The sequence below is a fragment of the Lathamus discolor genome, chromosome 7 (genome assembly GCF_037157495.1).
Source record: "Lathamus discolor isolate bLatDis1 chromosome 7, bLatDis1.hap1, whole genome shotgun sequence".
NCBI classification, from domain to species: domain Eukaryota; kingdom Metazoa; phylum Chordata; class Aves; order Psittaciformes; family Psittacidae; genus Lathamus; species Lathamus discolor.
Window position 1 is genome coordinate 14827126 of NC_088890.1, and position 21909 is coordinate 14849034.

The 21909-nt window shown below is 46.5% G+C and overlaps 2 protein-coding genes across 6 annotated transcripts in view; both read left to right on the forward strand.

The window, feature by feature from the left end:
- FRMD4B (FERM domain containing 4B) overlaps nucleotides 1-5523 on the forward strand; it is a 141010-nt gene extending 135487 nt beyond the window's left edge. For all 4 annotated transcript variants that reach the window (XM_065687237.1, XM_065687239.1, XM_065687238.1 and 1 more), the window contains 3 exons: nucleotides 806-1611; nucleotides 2247-2379; nucleotides 3781-5523. In XM_065687237.1, the coding sequence (XP_065543309.1) occupies nucleotides 806-1611; nucleotides 2247-2379; nucleotides 3781-3901 (1060 nt within the window). In that variant the 3' untranslated portion in view covers nucleotides 3902-5523. The remainder of the gene's footprint in view (nucleotides 1-805; nucleotides 1612-2246; nucleotides 2380-3780) is intronic.
- Nucleotides 5524-7702: 2179 nt separating this feature from the next.
- LMOD3 (leiomodin 3) lies at nucleotides 7703-21589 on the forward strand. 2 transcript variants are annotated; one of them, XM_065687241.1, is made up of 4 exons: nucleotides 7703-7721; nucleotides 14287-15122; nucleotides 16910-18277; nucleotides 21112-21589. In XM_065687241.1, the coding sequence occupies exons 2-4, from the start codon at nucleotides 14829-14831 to the stop codon at nucleotides 21136-21138; spliced, it is 1689 nt and encodes a 562-aa protein (XP_065543313.1). In that variant the 5' UTR covers nucleotides 7703-7721; nucleotides 14287-14828; the 3' UTR covers nucleotides 21139-21589. The 2 variants fall into 2 exon arrangements, with proteins under 2 accessions (XP_065543313.1, XP_065543314.1); XM_065687242.1 differs by lacking the exon at nucleotides 7703-7721 and having other exon boundaries at nucleotides 14397-14417; nucleotides 14792-15122.
- The last annotated feature ends 320 nt before the right edge of the window (nucleotides 21590-21909 follow it).

A 21909-nucleotide genomic window follows, 5' to 3' on the forward strand; every position in this document is an offset into this window, starting at 1 on the left:
AGAAGGGTCACTTCCCTATAAATAGGCATCCACAGGGAGTTCTAATAAGTGATGCTTGTTCAAAAGGTTTCTGTAAAACACTTGCGAGATAGCCAGAATTTATTTTACATTTCCACTGTAACCTCATTTTCTAAGCCAGTGAGGCTTATAAAATTGTGCTGTCAGCTAGTGGGCTCCCCACAAAAACTTACTCATGAGCTGACAGTTGTCTGTTGTGAATTACATTCCTACAAGCCTCCTAAAAAAGTGGCCAGATAAAGCAGAGAGGTCCCAATTAGTGCCCTTACTATGAGAAGAGAGCCCCAACGTGAGCTCACCCATATTATTAGACAGCTGAGAATCCATGCTGGGGAAGGAGAGGTGCTATAAATCTTAGAATGTTATCAAGAGCTCATGGTTTATTTGGCTGGCGTAATGCAGCCATGAGAGATGGAGCCACAGGAAGCCCATCTTCCAGTGTTCTGCTTCTAGCTCAGTTACTTGTGTAAACTTTACCTACTTAAAAACTGAGAGGGCCCTCCTGTAAATCACTGCAGAGCGTGAGTTTGTGAGCTTTGCTGTATCGCTGTCACAGATTAACCTTGCTCACCATGAGAGACTTTCATATGCAAGATCTCCTACTGTTGTAGTAAATCTGCAATTCAGCCAAGCTGAATTTCTTGCAGTGCAGATACTCTATGTAGAAAGATGAGACTGGGTTTGTATTGTGCTGTGACTGGGGAGGCAGCACGCCTGACTTGCGTGCTCTCTGAAACTCTGTGTATGTGTGATTACCTTTAACCAACAGACATCTGTGTTGTTTCAGGCCAGATGTTTCCCCACGCCACTGCCGGCAGCGCAGCGGAAGTTTGGAATCCCAGACCCACCTGCTGTCCGAGACTCCTGCTGAAAAGGCAGCCTTCACCCTCTCGAAGTCCCAGCGAAGCAGCAGCACAGAGGTCCTTGATGATGGCTCATCCTACACTAGCCAGTCGAGCGCAGAATATTACTGTGTGACACCTACTCCCAAACCTTATTACACTACTCAGACACTCGATAACAGGAGCAGGGGTCGAAGACGGTCAAAGAAACAAAACATTTCTGCTGCAAATTCAGGAAGTATGCCAAATCTTGCCCATAAGGAGGTCCGCAATGGTGTCTACCACAAAAGCCAGGAGCAGCCTTCCTCAAGTTACTATATTTCTGGATACTCCCCATACACTGAATCTGACGTTTATTACAATGGAGGATATGTATATGAGAGTGACACGGAGGGACAGTACAGTGTCAACCCTTCCTATCGTTCATCGGCACATTACGGATATGACCGTTACAGGGAATTCAGGTCCTACCACGAGGATGAAGTGGACAGAGTACCGCACAACCCATATGCAACCCTGAGGCTTCCAAAGAAGCAAGTTGCTAAAACGGAGCATATAACCAAAAACATTCACAAGGCCTTAGTAGCAGAGCATCTCCGTGGTTGGTACCAACGTGCCTCCAGTCAAAAGGAGCAGGGTCATAGCCTGCAGGCAGGCTTTGAGTCTGACAGAGGATCCCAGAGGAGTTTGGGCTTTGCTGGTCTGCAGGTTCCATGCTCTCCTAGCAGTCGGGTGTCATCTTTCTCTTCAGGTAATGTCTGGTTTCTTCTGTGCTGAGTGTTTTTCTAAGTCCCTGTTGTGCATCAGATTCTGCCCCCCCCTGCTGCCTTGATGTAGTCAGAAGAATAGAAGCAAGGCAAGAGCTCTGTCCTGAAAGGTAGATGAAGAACTAAATAGGGTCTTATTCTATGCTTGAGAAGAAAGACTTTGGTTGGTAAAACTGCCTTTGACTCTTTATAAGGGCAGTAGTCCAAGGATGTACAAAGAGCCATATGTGTTTCAAACAAGCTTGTTTACCAACTAGAAGCAGTATGCAAAACTTCATGCCATGTAAATGCAGTTGCCATGATAGTTTCTGAAATACAGTACCATGAGCATCACTGAATCGGTCTGAAAGTCTTTTAAAAGACATTCCCTAGCTCCAAAATACCACATGCTGAATAGCGCATGTCTCCCTGTATGGCTTGTAAATCAGAATCACAGGATGGTTTGGGTAGGAAGGGACCTTAAAGATCATCCAGTTCCATCTCCCTGCCACAAAAGCCTATTTTCTTGTTTGCATTGTCCGCTTGTGTGTCCTGCAGAGACCCACAGAGATCGCTCATGAGAATTGTTGCTGGAGAAAGATCTGATTTGCTGCAATTGTTTGGGTTTTTTTAATTCCAGGATCTTCTGCAAGCGCTGCTGGGAACTGGCGAAACCCCCTTGCACTGGGCCTTTCGGACTACGATACGCTGTCTCATTCCTCTTATGCCAGCTGTTACGGGAATGTCTATGGCAACCTTCCTTTGCAGAGCAGGTGAGTGGAGTCTATCAGGATTTTCTGCCTTTTCTGCTGCGTTTCACAGGCTGTTAAAACTTCTGAGAAAATCAGCTTCATTTCAAAGGGCCAGGATAAGAGTAAATACAAAATTGACTCTGAAAGCAACTCTGCTCTGTGTGGAGTAGATCACCCCGCAGAGAGAAGACTTGTAGCTGTAGCACCAGGGAGGCAGCCCTAGTGAAGGATAAACTCATTTGTTGCACAGTCTTTTCCTTTGGCTGATGCTGGATCATTGAAGATCCTGCACTCTCGGGTAGCTGTGCTGTTTGGAGCAGTGTTAGATGCAGAGCACCCACTGACCCCAGTCCCTCTTGTCCTATGTGACAGGAGGTCTCTCCTGCACACCCCATCACGAGTGCAGCAGGACACAGTCCTATTGTAGTGCCTGCGCTGATAAACCTTCATTAAAACAAGGAAAGGAAAGACCTCTTTCAACCTCATGTCTGAGTGCTGGTGTTCAAAGGCATTGCCGCATCTCCCTTGGCAGAGCTTAGCCCAGAAACCAGGCAGGATGTGCTGCTGCTTGCAGAGCCGTGCTGCTCATGGGGGCTGTCCTGAGGACATCAGGAGCCCAGGGTCTGCTCTGTCCTCACAAATTCCTGCGGTTCTCTTGCTGCTTCTACTTAGTCTTTTTTGGTCTCTTCCCCCGCCACTCTCATACACTGATTATTACTAGTGAGGTTAGAGACCTCCTGCCCAGGGGAATGGCTCTGCCCCCATAAACACCATCACATTAAGTAAACTTAGGCTAAGTGTACCCAGCCATAGTAAGTACCCCACCTGTTTGCCTCCTGCTTTGTGGCTTACAGTTTGTGCTTGCTGCCAGGCTTTGTGTAAAAGTAATGAAATTCTGATTTTGGTTGTTTTAAAATAAAGTATAAGTAAAAGATGGAAACGCTTCTGCTGGATCTAAGCTAAATGCCAGTGGCTTTTTTTATTGCAGTGATTTAAAAGATCTACACCAACAGCGTTTAAAAATACAGTTTCTACTAATTTCTTAATTTCCTATAATTGGGCTTTGAAAACTCTGCTTATTTTGGCAGCTTTATCTAAATGAGGTTTATTAGGTATTAATTTTCCATATTCTGAATCACTTATCTGATCATTCATCTGTTTTATTCTCTGTTATAATGTGATTATGGCAAAGGAGCAATTAATGCGCCCTACAATCTTGACAATTCTGAGCAGCTGAGAGCCTGTTGCACACAATTTTACTAATTACAGCACAAAAACTGGGTTTGTGTTTGGATCCAAATTACACTGGGGGTGGATCTGCAGTAACCAGCATTACTTTAAACCCAAGGGAGTTGTGCAGCACTTCGGGGTGTAGGAAAGACCCTCAGCTCTCACTGATCCTTGGTACTGTGTCTCTTCCAGAGCATACGCAGAGACGAGCCAGCTGGGTGGTGGTGAGGAGAGCCAGTTGGAAGAAGACTTGCACAGCAACGAGCAGAGGTTATTCTGGCACGAGGATTCAAAGCCCGGGACGCTCGTGTAGGCCGCCTGCAGCCCCGCACTCGTACCCTTGTGTGCCTTGCACAACATGCTGGGGCATTGGGGCGGATCTTGGATGGGACTTCCAAAAGGAACAAAAACCAAAAGGGGGGCAGGCTGTTTGCTGGGAAAAAATAAATTGAGCATTAAAAGGGACTTTTAGAAAATGACAAAGTCTTACCTTGAATGACATTTCCTTCTGAATCCAGGTAGCCTACATGAGCAAGGGCAAGCCACAGTTTGATCTTTGACTAGATGCAGCACTTGGTTGAAGTATTTATACTTTGCAAGCACTTTTTGGAACGATTGTTGAAGGCAAACCTCAGAAAAAAAAATAAATGTGAAAAGGAGACTTTTATGGAAAAAAACAGGAATTCTATGAGCACAATTCTGGTGTCTGAAAGAAGAGGAAGAAATGTATTCTGCCATGGCTTATGACAACCTCGAAGGACTTTCATAAGCTTCTGAAGGATAGATGCTGTGTGTATGAGTGACGCAAAGGGTGACTTAATCAGTATTGGAACATTACTTGAAGGAAGGCTGGGTTCTTTTTTGTTTATAATTGTTATGGAGGTTTGAATGAGTGTATCCATTTTTGGGGTGTTGTTAAGAGTGTTTGTTAGCACCACAAGCAGGTTCTGGGAAGAAGAGGATTTGCTGACATAATATGTCATGTAAAACAATAGGCGGTTGTGGATTTTGGCAACGGAAGCAGTAAACTTTGAACTCTCTTTTCCATGATAAGGTTGTAAGTAATAACCTCCCATCTATTGACATGGTACAACTTCACTGTGTAAGGAGTAGGCAAATTCTCACAGTGGCTTTACAGTGACCCCTGTTCATCAGGTGACAGCAACGTTTTGCTCTGCCACAAGTGAATGGAGGATCCGCAGCGTTCACATGGTGAACGGTTTGATTGTAACGGCCAGTATTTTAAGGTGGATGCAAACATAAACCAGCCAAGTGGGTGCCTTAAAATGAGGGGCATTAGGATTGTACCGCGAGTCATCTGAACTGCCAGGTGCATTTTAGAGTCACTAAGTGACAAAACAGCATTCCCACAAAGCCATTTGTGTAGGAAGAAAAAGTGCGGCTGCAGTCTTGATCTAAGAGGGATAAACCTACCTCATCTGTAGGAACAAATTGGCATGGGTTATCTTCCATGATTTCCAGCGGCTCGTTTGCATAGGGTGAATTCTCTCTCGTTTCTCAGCTGTACTGTGCTTCAGGATCCCATAAATGGTGCTCTTTTCTTTTATACAAAGGGTTAGTTACTCCTTGTGCATATTGTGAATAGAGACGTTTCTGATAAACTTTTTTGATGTTTTTTACCAATATTCCAGAGCATGTAATATATATATACAGAAAGGACACACTTGTTAAGCTGGTACTTAGTCGTTTGTACTATTAGAGTTGCCATTTGGAATTAAAGGAACAAAAACCAAACAAAAAAAAACAAAACAACAAAAAAACCCAAAACAAAAATAACTTATTTCCTTGGTTTTGCATATTTGTATAGCCTTCTAGAAATGCGAGAGCTCTTTTTGCTTATTCTTTTACTACTTCTGAATTTTTTAGACCTATTATTTTGTATAGGTCAATAAACTGAAAAGTGTGCTACCAAAACCACTTCAGCATTTCTCCTGTTTCTGCTCGAGCGCTTGGAAAAGTGCAGTGTGTGTTATTTCAGGGCTTTAAGAGAGGGTAAATCACTGTGGTCTGATTTTTTTTGGCCCGTGGACTTAGGCTGGGTTCAGAGGGTCAGTGGCTTTGGCTGCTGGAAGCTTGGCCTAGGGCAGTTCAGACCCTCCCAAAACATGTCTGTAAGTGAATCTGATGGTAAAGGGGAGGGAGGAGTGGGGCTTGGTGCCTTTGCAGGGTCCTCTCTGCACATCTGTCCTGAGGGAGCTGGGAGATGGGACCATTCAGCATCACTGCAGGGAAGGTCAGTATCCCTGGATGCTGCCGCCCAGCCTCAGCCAGGCAGTGATACACAGACCAAGGTGGCCTCATGTATCTGGACATAGTTCTTTCTAGATGTACAACTGCCTTTGCACCCTGGTCACCAAGCAGCTGGGGTTATTCAGTCTCATTCTCATCCCCTCAGTTATTTGTCGTTCCCTGCTTTTTGTGCCATCAGTGAGCTTCACCACCACTGAATTTTATGCTTATGTCCAAGTTGGGAGTGAAAATAGCTGTTAGCAAGAACTTGCCCACTGAAAATACCCCCGTGTTGTCATACTTCTCCATTTCTTTACGTTTATCTGTTTTCAGATTCTTTGTTCATTGAATCATGCTTGCTGCTGTTACAAAACATCCATGTTGTGAGCAGGAGTTTGAGTGGTACAAAGTCCAATACCTTACCCTGAACTCACAGTTCAGGCTGGTGGTTATTTATCATCACTCTCAAAGCTTTTCATTTAAAAAAGGAAATGAGGTGTGTAACAAGGTCTGTGCCCTGTCAAGAGCATTGTTTGAATTCCTTAGTGCTGTAGCCATCGGGTTTTGTATTGGCTTTTCTGTTAGTGTTCAGGATTTAGCTCAGCCCTAACACATCCATGTTGGCACAGCACTGGCACTTGGCCTGGCCTCCTGGCTTGCTCAGACAGGGCTGGGACAATTTTGGATGATGATGTTGAAAAGATGGGTATTAGACGTGGGTTTGGGTTGAGGGTGGTTTGCTGTATTTGGGAATAGCAGCATAAAACCAGTTTAGAGCTTGGTTGAAGTTTCCAGTGAGAGAGCTGCAGAGGAGCTGGAAATGAAGCGCGGTACAGGCGCAGGTACAGCACTTGTAACTGCACTTGTCCTTCTCCGCACGCCTGGCCCCGCAAGAGCTGTGCTCTTGGACACTGTGCTGAAGCATGGAGTGAAGAAGGAGGCTCAGAAGAGGAGAGAGTAAGATCCAGCTTGTAGAGTGGGTAGTAAAGGGCTGGGGTCAGCCTTTGGGTGTCACACGGAAGGAGAGGGAGGGCACAGCCTCCCAGTGGGACCTCCAGCCCATCACCACCAATGGAGCCGGTGATGCTGCACAGCTTCTGCAGCACCTGATCATTGCCAGTTGTTCCCCAGGACCCTTGTCTTTACCTTTTGCAGACTTCCAGCTTACTGTATTGCATCTCTGGAGCAATGTTCTGATGTGTGTGTACTACTATTCCCAGAGACCAGGTCTGTACAACGACGCTGGAGAGGTAATAAAGACATGCTTGTAACGATCATCGTATTTGTTCACAGCTGAAATACGAATTACCTGTGCTGTGTTTGGCTTCCTGCCTCATCCGTGGCTTCTGCAGCTCGACCGCAGCGCGTCCTCACCAGGGTCACTGAGGACCTCTAGTGACTGACCAGCACCATTGACGAGAGGAGCACTCCTGAAATCCTTCCGGAGCTTTCCCGTTTGAAGAAACGCTTTGAAATTCATATTTAGCACGATCCAGAGCAAAGCCAAGAGGTGAAAAAACCCACAGCGTAAAACACCCACAGACCCACAGTGCTCAGGTTTACAAATGCTTCTCTTCAGAAGGTATAACATGCTGGCGATGAGTGGAGGGGAAATAAAAACCCACATAAAATGGAATGTAACGGAGCATTTCTGAGTGCTCTTTAGTTGGCGGATGAAGAAGAAAAAGCAATCCTTGCGAGGAATCCCTAAGGCTCGAGGGCACTGTGCCTGATGGTTTTAATTGCTGCCTGCTGCTTCTCAGCTGTTTTGAACAGAAATACCTGGAGATACGGGAGCACAAACTCCCATGGGAGCTGCCATGAGCCCTACGGGACACTGGGATCTGACATTCCTCCGGTGCAGGGACGGGACAGGGGTGAAGGTCAGACATAAGGAGGAAATTCTTTCCTGTTAGGGTGGTGAGGCACTGGAATGGGTCGCCCAAGGAAGCTGGGAATGCTCCATCCCTGGCGGTGTTCAAAGCCAGGCTGGACAGAGCCTTGGGTGAGATGGTTTAGTGTGAGGTGTCCCTGCCCATGGCAGGGTGGGGGGGAACTGGATGTTAAGGTCCTTTCCAACCCTATTCTATGGAGCTTGGACCAGGGCCCCTTCCCCGAGCACAGCAAGTGTTTAAAGTTCACAAACCTGAGTGCACTCAGGTCAAACTTGTGAGCCAGGGGGGCTCAGTGCGGCTGCTGCAGGTTTGAACTTGTCCAGCTCAAACGGGCGCAGCCTTGCAGCACGGCTCTGCACCCGGCCGCGCAGCGCCCGCAGGCGTGACAAGCCTCCGCGCCGGCCCGAAATGTCGGCAGTAAATCCTCTGAGGGCTGCGGGTTTGCTCCCTCTCCTGGGCTTCGGGGCTAATGCAGGAGAGCGGCTCTGAGCCCGTCCCTTCGCTTGCCGGGCGCTGCTCGGCCTCCCCTGGGCAGGTTTCTGCTTCCTGCGCGGCTCTGCGGTCTCCTTTGTGCTTTCCTATCATGTCTGATAGATTTCTAAGGCAGAGAGCTGAGAGCGTCGGCTATAGCAGGACCTCACACAGAGAGCGAATAGGAGCAAAGTTCATTGTGTTGACTTTGTTTAATGGTTATTAGTTTAAGCCCAACTATCCGTTTTCCATGGGTTTTTCTTTACCCAGGGATCTTGTGCTAGGAGAAAAAATCCATGTCCTTAGGAGTGCTTTGTCTTGTTGGTTACAAAAGTTTCCTGGACTGATTTATAGATTAGTTCTCACTTTTTGCAGCTGTTTGGGATAAATACAGTGAGGGAAGATATGTGAAGACGTAAACAGCTCCGTGTGCATTTTCTCATTGCACTGTGGTGGGCATCGTCTCTCGCTGCCGCATCCCCTCCTTGTTCTCTAGCTGAAGGCACCAGGCTTCTGGCGCCACTGCATGCAGAGCCCACTGTTGTTCCTTGGATCAGCTGGGGATAATTTGGCTTTCCAGTCAAGCGAAACAATGAACATGGTGTTGTGCAGAGCAGGGGAAGGGGACGTACAGCTTGAATCTGGCAGCAGCCCACGTTTTCCCACCCAACGCAGCCTTCATTAGACTGAGTTAGCGTTTGGGTTTATGCGATTTGGGTGACTCTGCACATACGGGTGTTTGCTGTCGCACCAAGTAGCGAGCAGATGGACCTGCATCCTGGCAGGGCTGTGTGTGGTGTCCGTTTGTGTCCTCAGGTACAAACTGTGTAAGATGGGTTCGTGGCCGGTGGTTCCAGCAATGGTCTTTCCTCCGCCGATGCATGGTTGGGACTTTGGAAACTCTGATTGCTCTTCAAGTCTGACCCCGGCACTGGGACCTGCGGGTGGGACCTGCGGGTTGACCCCCACTGTAGGCCTCGACAGAGGCAGAAGAGGCAATTGTGCCTTTGCTGTATTGTCATCCACCCTCTTTCTCTCCTGTTTAGCTGCCTCCTGCCCCACCCTGTCACAGATTGTCCAAGCACCCTTTTGTGTGCAGGTCAGTGTATCTGCAGTGCCTGGCTGAGCTGCCCAAAGACATTTCCTCCCATTCCCAGCATCACTGTGATGCCCATGCTACCAGCAACACCCTGTCTGATGTACAACCTCCTGCCTTGTCTGGCAGGACCTTCCCCTCACAGCTGTTAGACACAGATTCAGGACTATATGGATCGCCTGGCAGGACAGGATTTACCATCAAAGACAATTACCCCATGCTTTGACACTGCAGTTCAAACCTGACGTGATGTTTCCTCCTTGGAAGAAGGGATGGAGTGAGTCATGCCCAGGAGGGGACAGGTGTCGGGCCCTTCATGAAAGAGGAGCAAGACCTTTAACCGGGAAGAAGCTCCTTGCCATCCACCCAACTTTGGTATCCGTGTCTGTCCTTCATGAAGGGAATCATCATAAGTCCTTCAGCGAGTCCTTGACTGCAAAGGGATGTGCTGCGCCTCCCAGGGCATCTCCTGCCTGTGTTAAGCACAGCGAGCATGAGTCTCATATTTAGTGTTTAGAATGCCATCAAAGAGCTGCAGATGGAGAAGAGTTTGCAGCCAACCAGGGCTCATGGAGTAACTCTAGAAGAAACCCTTCCACCTGTTCCAGGCTGAGGTTAGGGAAGAACATACCCCGTGCATACACAACGCAATCCCCACGTAGCCTTGCCGGCATCCTTGCCCACAGGCGCATTTTCGTGGCCGGATGATAGGAGGTGTGAGGCTGCGACAGGTCTGGGTGTATAAAAGCAAGATACACCCTGTGTTTAGTGTGAAGTTGTTTCCTAGAATGACTCAGTTTCTTATCTGATCTGGCTTGTGCTGAATTCAGTGCTTTGTATAAATGTGGAGGTGATTGCTTGTTCAGAAGGTTACGATGGTGGCTGTCGCACCTTGAAGAGTCCTTGGCATTGATTTATTGCAGTTCTGATTTCATAGTGCTGCCTTGCAGCATCTGGAGGGAAACTGTAGATTTGGCTGAAAAGGCAGGGAGCCTTTTAAAGTTTAATTCTAGCTACTGGTTTTACTGTGAGGCTTTTGTCTCTCCTGAGGCCCTGCTGTGCAAACCCAGAGTATAGATAAGTCACAAGAAGGTTTTTATGCAGACTGTGTGGAGAATTGATGTCTTCTCTGAGGGTCCAAACCTGCATTTCCGATGTGAAGTGTTGAACCTCCAAGCCTGAGCCTGGGCCTGTCTTGGGCACAGATTTGGAATAATCAGTCCTTGGTTAATAACAGTAATATTTGGGTAAATGTCCTGTGTAATGCCCATGGGTAACGTGTGATCAGCCCATGCTGCCTTGTGCCAACCAACGTGTATACACTGGACTCACCCGTGCTTTTCCCTGCAGGATTGCTCTGGACATACCAATGAGGGGGGGTCAGTACTCTGCCCCAACCTAAAATGTTCTGTCCTTCATTTGTCCTTAATTTCTTCTTCATTTAATGACCAAAGTCCCCTCCATGCTCCCCCTGTGTCCCTACACATTTTAATGTTTTCTTTTCTCTGTAATAAGGAATGTGGATGGTGACAGAGGTGTTTTACTGTGTGGGGAGGACCAGTGCAGCTGCAGTCAGACTTCTCTGAAACTGGAAACTAAAAAATAATCACTGCGTTCTTTTTGGGGGACCAAATTGGAGGCATCCAGGTCCCACTGAAAGCTCTGTTTGCCCCTCTCAGAGACCTTGCTGCAGTGGGATGCAGTGATTCAGTGAGCACGGGGCTGAGGGGCTCATGCTCCCATCCCTGCTGCTGCATCCCATCCCCTGTGCCTGCTGCTTCACATGGGGCTTGGCTTTGTAGCTCCCTGTCAAGAGACTTGGGCAAGTACCTCGAAAGTCAGATGTCCTTATTCTATTTAAGCACTGGACTTAATCTGATGTATTTATATCTCTAGCAGTTTGGAGGTATGGCAGGTGGGTTATTTTCCCAACATGATGCCTGGTGTTTTTCCCACAGGGTGTCTCTCTATGATTGCTTTCGTTACCTAGTGGTTGTTATTGTTAAGATTCCATCATCTGACCCTTTATAATCCCCATATTGCATTACAGTGCATTGCTGGACGTGCTTGGTGTATGCTACTCTTTGCCAATTTTAGACTGCCCCATCAAACCTATGAGTTTCTCAAAAGTGATGCAAGGTTATGTTACACAGGAACATTCTCCAGCTCCTTCCAGTTAATACCTTGGCACTTGGAAATGCGATGGATTGGTAATAGAAGGGAATAAATATATGGGTTTTATAAGCAGAAAAAATAAAGCCAACATTATGGAAACTGTTCCCAAGCATTTGGCATCAACATGTGTCCCATGTGTTAGCTTAAAAATACAACATGGTTTAGGCACTTGAAGCATGGCTTGGTGTCCTGCTTCGTGTCAGCTGGTGACGCTGCGGTCTGCCTCTCTTGGTATTTGAGTTACAAAGTTGACAGCCCTTTTGCTTTTGAGAGGAACAGGTGAAGTTTTGAAGAAAATGCATAAATGAGAGGAATCAGTGAGGTGAGGCAGTCCTGGACGAGAGCCTGCTGGGTTTCATGCTGGAGTTCATCTCTACCTGCTTTAGAAACAGTAAGCAGAGTATGAATTGTTCGTTCCCAAGGACAGACCTTTCCTTCTATCAGTTTGCTCCTAAGGTGCTTTTATTTAACATTTGTTAGGTACCCATTTAGCATGGTTTTTCAGCTCCTACCCATAGGAATCTCTTTGTGATTGCTGTTCAGGTACCTCTTGTCTTCTGCTTATGGTTTGAGCGTGGCTGTTGGCACAGCTCTCTGCTGTTTGGTAACAGAGCACCTCATGCAGTAGCTTATTAGTCCAGATATTCCTGAGCAAGTGTCTAATTGGTGTGAAAATAGCAAGTGCTACTGATGGAAGTGGCTTTCCTGTCCTAGTGAAGGCTGAGGAGTGAGTGATTGTTTTGGAAAGCTCCAAGGGGAATACCCACAACAGCTACTGGGAAGAAGATGGGAGTTTTGCCTTGGAGAAGACTTCTACATTCAGCCGTGTGTCCCAAGCCTGATGGTGTTGTTTGTTGCTGTAATGTGCCGTTTCCAGTGTGCCAAAACACTACGCAACATGTTAGAAAAGGAAGTGAATCCTGAACCTGAGGTAATTTATGGAGGAGAAACCTAAAGTAGGCAGAATGTGATACCCACCTTGGAAATCTGTGGGATTAGCACCTTTGTCACCAGGAGAGGTGCCACCAGGCAATCCTTCAGCTTTGCATCTGACGGAGTAGGCATTGCTCCAGCAGTGTAGTATTTCCTCATCATGGTATTGACAAGTGGTATGTTTCTAGTTAGAAGAAAACCTGCTTTTCAAATACCTGATGGTGTTCTCAGTATCCGTGTTTTCCTTCTCAAGTGAACTTTCATGTGCTTAGCCCTACTTAGCTTAGCAGATCTGACAAGACCAAGGCCCAAGATGGCCTGGCTGAAGATCATGGAAACACAAGAAGGTGGCCAGGGGCTTTATTTTCAGTCAAGAAATTAGCAAGTGATAAGTAACCACTGAATAGCCAGCTTCTGTGATCCAAACAGCATCGCCTGGGAGGATAACGTAGCAGCTACTGAAGAGCACTGATTTATTTGATAACATCAGGAAACCATTTATGGACTCTATCATGGACTGCAGTCACTGGGGGTTAAATCTGCTAGACCAGATAGATTGATGTGTGGGTCTGCTGTTGTGCTTGCTACTGCTTAATATAAAATAAGGATGTCCCCTGAAATACTAAAGGGGCAAATGGAGCCAGTACATTCTCAGCTCGGGTTTTTGTTATATTTTCCTTCGCCACCTATTTCCTTCTTAAGGTCTTGCTCTCTTCCCTGCTGTGTGACAGCATTAATTAAATGAGGTCCTTTGGATAATGGCTTTTTAATAGGGTTGAACAGGGCTTCGAACACCATGTTTCTTGTTACAAAACAGAGCGTAGAGAGACCATCCTCATCCAGAGACTGTTTTGCTGCTGGCAGACTCCAGCGGGGCATGGTTGAAGCTGTAATGAGAAATATGGCTTAAAAATTGGTGTGGCTTGGTTTCACAGCCTCTCTGTGTTGTTTTTCCTGCGAAAGATGCATTTGATTTGATACCCACTGCAAGAATACCTGAAATTTAAGAGGAAATCTTCCTGATGCAATGAGCAGCCCAAGCTGTGGTGTACTGAAACTGCACCATGGTGGAAAAATTACCTGTCCTGCTACTCTGCTTTTACAAAGCAGCCATGAGCACAGTGGAGATCTGGCTTTCTGCATTGATACATAGATTTAGAAGCCAATGAAATATTCTGGACAAAGAAGGAGGTACTTCTTAGGTGGAATGGATACTTAATGAAGAAATGGCTGTCAGGTAATCTATAGTTGCATCAGTTCTAAGAATACTAGTAAATCTTTGTAGTTGCTTATTCTGTAACACAATGGCAAAGAGTGGGAAAATTATGAACCTGAGCTGAACTGTCAGCCAAATCTCTTAACAGTGAAAATAACATCCATGACAGAGGCAGACCACTCAAGAAACAGGGTACTGGCATTGCCTCTGGGCAGAGTGTACGGGAGCAGACCATGGATATGCTATGGGAAATCCCATGGGGAAATGCTGCCTAGGGGACCGCTCAGGGTGGTTCAAAGGGCTGGTTCCCATCCCCACGTGGACCCCTGTCCCAAGCACAAGGTGTGTGTTTTACCGACTGTTCACCCTTTTTCCACCTTGGAGGATTTTATCTTAACCAGGGCCTGGTGTTGGCTGCATCACACCAAAACCACCTGCGACATTAGAATCATAGAATAGTTAGGGTTGGAAAGGACCTTAAGATCATCCAGTTCCAACCCCGCTGCCATGGGCAGGGACACCTCACACTAGACCATGTCACCCAAGGCTCTGTCCAGCCTGGCCTTGAACACCACCAGGGATGGAGCATTCACAACTTCCCTGGGCAACCCGTTCCAGTGCCTCACCACCCTAACAGGAAAGGGTTTCTTCCTTATATCCAGCCTAAGTCGAAGACCTCGCTACGGGCAGTGAAGAGCCTGCATTCCTTTTTAAGGTATCCAAGACATCATGGACACAAAGACCTTGTGCTGATTCTTCCCATGGTTCAGGATTTCAGCTGCACACCTCACAGGTGCCATTAATGTCATTCCATCCTCCCTTAGCAATCCAAGTGCGGATGAGGCACTCGAAGGCTTAGTGCCCCAGGAATCCTCTAGAAAATGGCCATCCCCTGCCTTACTCAATGGGGGACTCACCAGCTGCACTGAAATGTCAGAAGGGCTTGCACAGCTGACAGGTTGCTGAAAATGGAGCATCGCCATAAATTCCCCTCATCCAGCCAAGTGCAGCTTAATATAGACTTAGCTGCACGGTCTGTCTCCCACACAGAGACTGAGAGCTGCCACAGCTCATGACCAAAGCATGAAGTTGTTGATTTAACCAAATGAGCTACTGCTAGTGAGGGGGGAAAGAAAACAAGCCTTTAAAATCGATCTTTCTCTTCAGGTTTGACAAGTAATAGGGGAAGGAGAGAAGAAGGAACATGTCTGCACTCAGGCAAAACTCTGATGATGAACAAGTGTGTACTGAGGACATTGATGAAGATGAAATCCTGGCAAACCTGTCCCCCGAGGAGCTAAAGGAGCTGCAGTGTGAGATGGAAGTTATGTCCCCAGACCCCGAAGTCCCAATTGGGATGATACAGAGGGATCAGACGGAGAAACCGCCAACGGGAAGCTTTGACCACCGGTCCCTGGTTGACTACCTGTACTGGCAGAAGGCATCCAGACGCATGCTTGAGGATGAGAGAGTTCCCGTCACCCTCTTGCCCTCTGAGGTAACAAACAAAAATCACTAACATTTATTATGCCTCTGCTGTGGGGTCTGGGTTATAGTTTAATACCTTGACCTGCCTCTGCTTCCATCCCTTATGTAAAGTACGGTACAAATCGGAATTAATCCTAAAAGCCTCAGTGATGTCAGCATCCAGCTCGGGCTCACATCAGGATTAGTAATTTTTTAATTGCTTTTCATGAATACTTCCTTAAGCTTTTTAGTATAAGGAAACCCTAAGTCTGTTGCAGTAAAGCAAACCACTGTGAAATTGTCATAAAATCAAGTTTGGAGGATGTAACTGTGTGTACGGAGCAGCACCATACTGCTTTTCCATAGAAGACTACGTTAATTATATGTATTAAACTAATTAATTGACAGAATTTAATGTCATAGTGGACAAAACTCCGGAACAGTGAATTTTAACTCCATGAGTAAGTCCAACCCTTTTCAACACAGTACTTAGACTTATTCTACTATCCCTATGACTTTGAAATAAAGTTCTAAGGTCACACTTAGATGGTTTTCAGGATGAGGGCCTCACTTAAAAATAGGTTTATAGGATGGAAGCTCGGCCAGATGAAACGTATCCATCCCTAAACCCAAGTGAATCTGAGGTGACTGATCTTAGTATTTATTTTGTTTTTAAACACTAGTAGTTTTGCCATTGCACAACAGCACATCACGGACTTCCCAGGGCAGGTTTCATGGGCTGTCTTTGGACAAGGTGGGAAATCTGAGGGTTTTTCCCTCCTGCAACACTCTTTTACCCTCAAAGAGGGTAAAACTCAGTTACCCTCAAAGAGACAATACTTTTCTAACACTTTTTGGGGTTAAATCTGGAATTCGAATGTGGAACTGCACTTGCAGCTGATCAAGCAATCCCCCTGTACTAAACCCGTCCACTGCTACAGCAAGCAGGAACCGCAGCCCTGAGCGCAGGAGTGACTTGTGATTGTTTTGTCTGACTTGGTGAAGCACAAGCTGTGACACTGCCCTGCCTGAAGTAGTGCAAGTCTCCCATAGAAATACCTTGATCTGTATCAGTGCTTTATTGGCATTTCTCAGTGGTAGAGGAACCACATGCGAAAAGATGCCTGTAAAGAAATCTCAGCCAGGAGGGCCTGTGGAGATGTTTGCAGCTGATGTTATTTTGATGCTGTAAGCCCCATTGCCTTGCAGCAGCTGTGTGCAGAGTCCAGTTTCCTATCTCTGAGATAATATTTTGCTTTATCTGCAGTGACATGCTTCTGCAGTTGTGATGCTCTGGCAGGTACTAGAGCGGGCCGCTTTGTTGTCTCACGTGCTGGGTGACTCCACTGTCATTTACAGTGTGCCCTCTTGGCTCCTCCGGGGGCTGGGCAAACAGTCAGCGGTTAACACTGATTTCCAGTGGTTTGTGGCATTCGAAATAAACTTTCTCTCTTATCAAGGCAACCATAAACATCACACAAAATCCAGAAAGATACTTTAGATGAAAGACTCCTAACCCCCAGAAGGGCTCAAGGACCACCTTAATCTACCATTAAATACCTATAGGATTTAATTGTCAGGATTTAATTTTATAGGCATAGATGAGAAACTGGTTTGCAACCACTTTAACAACAATCATTCTTGTGTTCCCAAGCAAGCCAGACAGCCCCGACTTACAGGCGATGGCACTTTTAAGGATTATTTTATAACGTATGGGCATAGAGGCATCTAAATGCAGCCGCTACGTTTGTTTGCGCAGAAAGGTAACGTAACGAAGCTGTGTTTGACTGTTTAAGCTGTGAGGTTTTGTCTCCCTAGAGAAGCGCTGCAGAAGAGGTGGAAGGAGAGGACGGAGGCAGCCCCAGGAGGGTGCCAGGAGCAGAGGGACAAGAGAGACATTACAAAAACGAGCACTTGTCCAACTCAGGAGCACAATCTAGGGAGACAAAGAGGGATGGGAGTGATGTGGAGAGAGAGGAGGAGGAGGAGGACGAAGAAGAGGAGGAAGATGATGATGAAGAGGAGGAGGATGAAGAGGATGAAGAGGAAGATGAGACCAGATTGGAAACAAAGGAGACTCACATCAGTGAGAACAGTCACAGTAATCAGATAAGTAAGAAACCAGGTACAGAATCAGGAGAAGGCACAGAAAAGCCAAGTGAAAAGAAGATATCAAAATTAAACATCCCCCAAAAGTTGGCGCTGGATACCAGCTTCATGAAGATAAGTGCCAGGCCTTCAGGAAACCAAACCAATTTAGAAGATAGTCTGGAGAAAGTCAGAAAAAACAACCCAGACATGAAAGAGCTCAACCTGAACAACATAGAAAACATCCCCAAAGAAATGCTGATAGACTTTATCAATGCCATGAAAAAGAATAAGAACATAAAAACATTCAGCTTGGCCAATGTGGGGGCCGACGACAACGTGGCTTTCGCACTGGCCAACATGCTGCGGGAGAACAGGAGCATCACCACGCTGAACATCGATTCCAACTTCATCTCTGGCAAAGGGATCGTTGCCATCATGAGGTGCCTGCAGTACAACGAGACGCTGACGGAGCTCCGCTTTCACAACCAGAGGAGCATGCTGGGCCACCAGGCAGAAATGGAGATCGCCAGGCTGCTGAAAGCCAACGCCACCCTCCTCAAAATGGGGTATCACTTTGAGCTGCCAGGGCCCAGGATGGTGGTGACCAACCTGCTCAGCAGAAACCTGGACAAGCAGAGGCAAAAGAGGCAAGAAGAGCAAAGGCAGCAGCAAATGAAAGAGCAGAGAGAGTTGATAGCGATGCTGGAAAATGGACTTGGGTTGCCTCCAGGGATGTGGGAGATGCTGGGGGGACCCCTGCCCCAGCTGAGGATGCAAGAACCCCCGCAAGCCCCGAAACCATCTGACCCCATGGCTATGTCTCTGAACAAAAGGCAGGAGAGCACGAGGCAGCCAGCCCCCGAGCAGCCACGCAGGGAGAAGCCCGTTGAATTCAGAGTGGTCAAGCTGAAGAAGATTCAGCGCAAGCCTGCTGTGCCGGACTATGTGGAGCCCACCGAGAAAACCAACCTCAAAGATGTCATCAAAACGCTTAAACCAGTCCCCAGGAGAAGGCCACCTCCCCTGGTCGAAATAACCCCGAGAGATCAGCTACTAAATGACATTCGTCAGAGCAACGTCGCTTATCTTAAACCGGTAAGTGCTTGGTGATGGTGGTGATGGAGGGAGTTGCGATCACCCAGCGCGCTCCAGAGCTGCTGTTTGACACGTTGGCCATTCAGTGGGGTGTGCAAGCTTACCTGTGCACTGCGTGTCGTCATCCTTCTGCATCAGGCTGCCAGTCCTGGGTGCAGGGGGTTGTTTCCCTTTGGCAGCACAAAGGTATGGCTTGCACAGAGAAGCAACAGCAAGAGCCAAGGCTGCAGCCTTGCACACCACTGTCCGCATCCATGAAGGTAAAAGAAAGGAGATTCACTCAGGAGGTAAATAGAACCACAGAAACTCACTGTTGGCATACTAGTGGTAGCCTATTAGTTATGACAGGCAAATGCTCTTGTAAGATATTTGTTTCAGGAGAGCATCCGGTATTATTTTCCTTATTAGTCCCTCCTTGGTCCCCCATAAACCCCATGTTTCTCCTTTGAGTAGCACCATCATTTGTCCCATTTAATGAAGGGTGAACAGAAACACTGGCAGCAATGTAATTTACCAGTGATCACGCTCCTTCGGTGCTGCCACAAACCAGGCCAAGGCTGAGGGAAGGGTCTGTGGTATAATTGTGGTCTGTGACTGCCTTCATTTGATTTGGTTTAAATGGAATCAAAACCTTTTGTATAAAGGAGGGATTTAATACCTATTTTTAAGGTTATTTTCATTCTCTAGAGCTACTTTCTATAACAGTGATAATGCACAAACACTTGCTACAACATATTTCCTCATGTTTGAGCCTTTTTGAGTTTTAACATCAGCACAAGTAAAAGATGTTTTTCTCTGCTGCTTGAGCATGTAACATTTTTACAGTTGCCTAAAAACATTTCAGGTAAAATAGCTGATCCTCTAAAATACAGTTTGCTGACAAAAGGTACCAGTTGTATCTGGAAAGGATCTTAAACCTGCCCTAGCCACACAGCTTGAGGACTTGCTCCCGCCTGCCTCACCTGGTAGGAAGGAGTGTGTTATTTTAGTGACCCTCTATTTAAATCAACTGCACAATTCTAATGCTAATAAGAAGAAGTTTGATCCATTAGCAGTGAAGATGCAGCAAGGTTGTAAGAAGAAAGTACCACAGGGTTTTTTGTGTTTCAGGTAAATCTTTGCCACTCAAAGCTCTCAGTAGTCACATGAGCAAATGTGAGCTCATGGCTTTGAGAATCCAAGCCCCTAACTGTGATACCTGCCCCTTGGTGATGCTCCTGCTTGAGTACCAAATTCATGGGCCACTTCTCCAAACGCTGGCCATCAGATTTAACCTTTTGCTTTTCTTAAATGTTGCATTTCCTTCCTTTGTACCGTTATTCAAGGAGTACTGAAAGCCAAGTGATGTATTTGTAGCTAGTGATGTTGATGCATGTTTGTGTTGCTAAGGCTAGAGGAAGAGGACAGAAAATCCTTTGCAATTAGAAGTGGTCAGTAGTACTTTGTAATTCATGTTCTGTTTAATATGAACATTTTAACACAGTGGGCCACATTCTGCTTTCATCTATACCTACACAGAAACAATTATCCCCTCAGTGATTCCAGAGAGAGTAGATTATCCTGAAATTTCGGCAGGGGCAGGTCCTGCAGTGACCTCTGATGCTGGTCCAGGTTTAATGTGACCATTCTGCTGCCAAGCCAAGTTATGGGGTTGTAGTTTTGCTGGCCAGCCCTGCAGCCAGGGCCTCTCCTCACGGCATTTCTGGGCTTTCTAGGCCAATCTAGATTTTGCATTTCAGTCCCATGTCTAAGCCAACAAGACCTGCTCTTGTAAAGGTCACGGTTTCATCAGGGACTGTAGCAATAGGACAAGGGGTGATGGGTTTAAACTTAAACAGGGCAAGTTCAGGTTAGATATAAGGAAGAAGTTCTTTACTGTGAGGATGGTGAGGCAGTGGAACAGGTGGCCCAAAGAAGTGCTAAATGCTCCATCCCTGGCAGTGTTCAAGGCCAGGCTAGACGAGAGCCTTGGGCAACCTGGTCTAGTGTGAAGTGTCCCTGCCCATGGCAGGGGGTTGGAACTGGATGATCTTAAGGTCCTTTCCGATCCAAACCATTCTATGATTTATTGGTGTGTGCCAAGATGGTGTGTGATGGGAGATTGATCCTTCATGGCCACGAGATCTGTTGCTATTCCTTCCCTCAGGAAGATGGAGGATGATGGTGCTGGTGCTCTGCTGGGCACAGCCCTCACTTTACATAGCAATGATTAAGAAACCCGTGTGCTGCCATGTACGAGGGAGCAATAGTGAGCTATGCCCCCCAAAATCCTTGGGGGAGGTTTTCATGAATGAGGGCTGTGGGGTTTGGAACGGAGTTATCAACTGATGCTGAATCCCAGATGGGCCAGAGAACAGCTGCTATCAGGGCACATGGAAATATAAAGCAATGGACACATGTTTGGGGTTGGATTTTGTTTGTTTGGTCATTTGTGGGGGTTGTTTGCTTTCTGGTCCCCTGTTATTGTGCCACATGGCTTGGATTTGGGGCATTAGGGTGTTACTCTCACCTGCCTGCATGATCCTGGTAACTCCTTATTTGCCTTAATATCCTTGTCTTCATCTCCAAAAAGGGATTTTACTGCTTGAGCAGAGCTGGGTGTTTGGTTGCTCTGTGGTGGGACACATCACTTGCAAATTCATTTACCAGGTATCAAGCATTGTGAATAGCAAGAGGGGAATTACGAAGAGAAATTCCCAGGCAGAGCTCCTTGGAGCTCCCAGCCATTCTATTTTGATCTTTTTACAGTTTCTGGAGGTTTCTATTAAACTAATCTGGCTTGGGAAATAAGACTGATAAATTTCCTCCTCCTAATATTTACTGTCTTTGTCCAGGTGCCACTGCCAAAGCAGCTGGAGTGAGAGACCAGACTGCCCTGAAGAAAACAAACTGGAATAAAGACTATTCAAGTTTTGCTTACAACTGTTTCAGCAGATGTTTTCTGCAGAACTCAGGTGGTATATACGACTCTTTGGGAACAAAGCTTGTGATACATAACTTTCAAAGTGTGGTGAAAATGTCTGGCATGGGAAAAGTCAGTGCTAAGCATTTCCATCAGGTATCAAACAATCCCACTGCCATCTGTCTGCCAAGTGGATTTGAGGCTCCAGTTTGTTGTGGGAGTATTTTCTCAGAGGCATCAATAACCTTGTCTTTCTAGATTGTCAGCAAACTGTTTCACTTCCACGTTGTCCTTCTGCTGCCAGATTCTGCAGGAATATGCTGTGTGCTTCATCTTATCTTTCTTTTCACACACGTGCTCTTTTATTATTCTCTTGTCCGTGAGAAATGTATTTGGTTTCCATGTATACAGCTCCATTTTTTAGTTAAGGAAACAGGAATGAAATAAAGCTCTCTGTAAGATGTGTGCAGCATTTCCATGGCTAACAAGGCACTCGCAGTACAGAACAACTGCTCTGGTACATCAAACTCCTCAAGCTAGCTCTATTTCAGAACATAGCCTACTTGGCATTGTACCTGATCAGCATGTAAAAGGTGATGCTGTGCTCTGCTTTGAGAGCTGTAATCTTCACTCCCCACGATTCACCTTTTGACTGTGATGTATTCCATAATTACAGCTGCCTTGGAGCACACTGAAATTCCACTTCAGGTCTCCCTCCACATTGCTCTTG

Coding starts and splice junctions, on each gene's coding strand:
- LMOD3 (XM_065687241.1), top strand. CDS start 14,829: ATGTCTGCACTCAGGCAAAACTCTGATGATGAACAAGTGTGTACTGAG. Junction 15,123..16,909: donor TCACCCTCTTGCCCTCTGAG/GTAACAAACAAA, acceptor TTGTCTCCCTAG/AGAAGCGCTGCAGAAGAGGT. Junction 18,278..21,111: donor ACGTCGCTTATCTTAAACCG/GTAAGTGCTTGG, acceptor GTCTTTGTCCAG/GTGCCACTGCCAAAGCAGCT.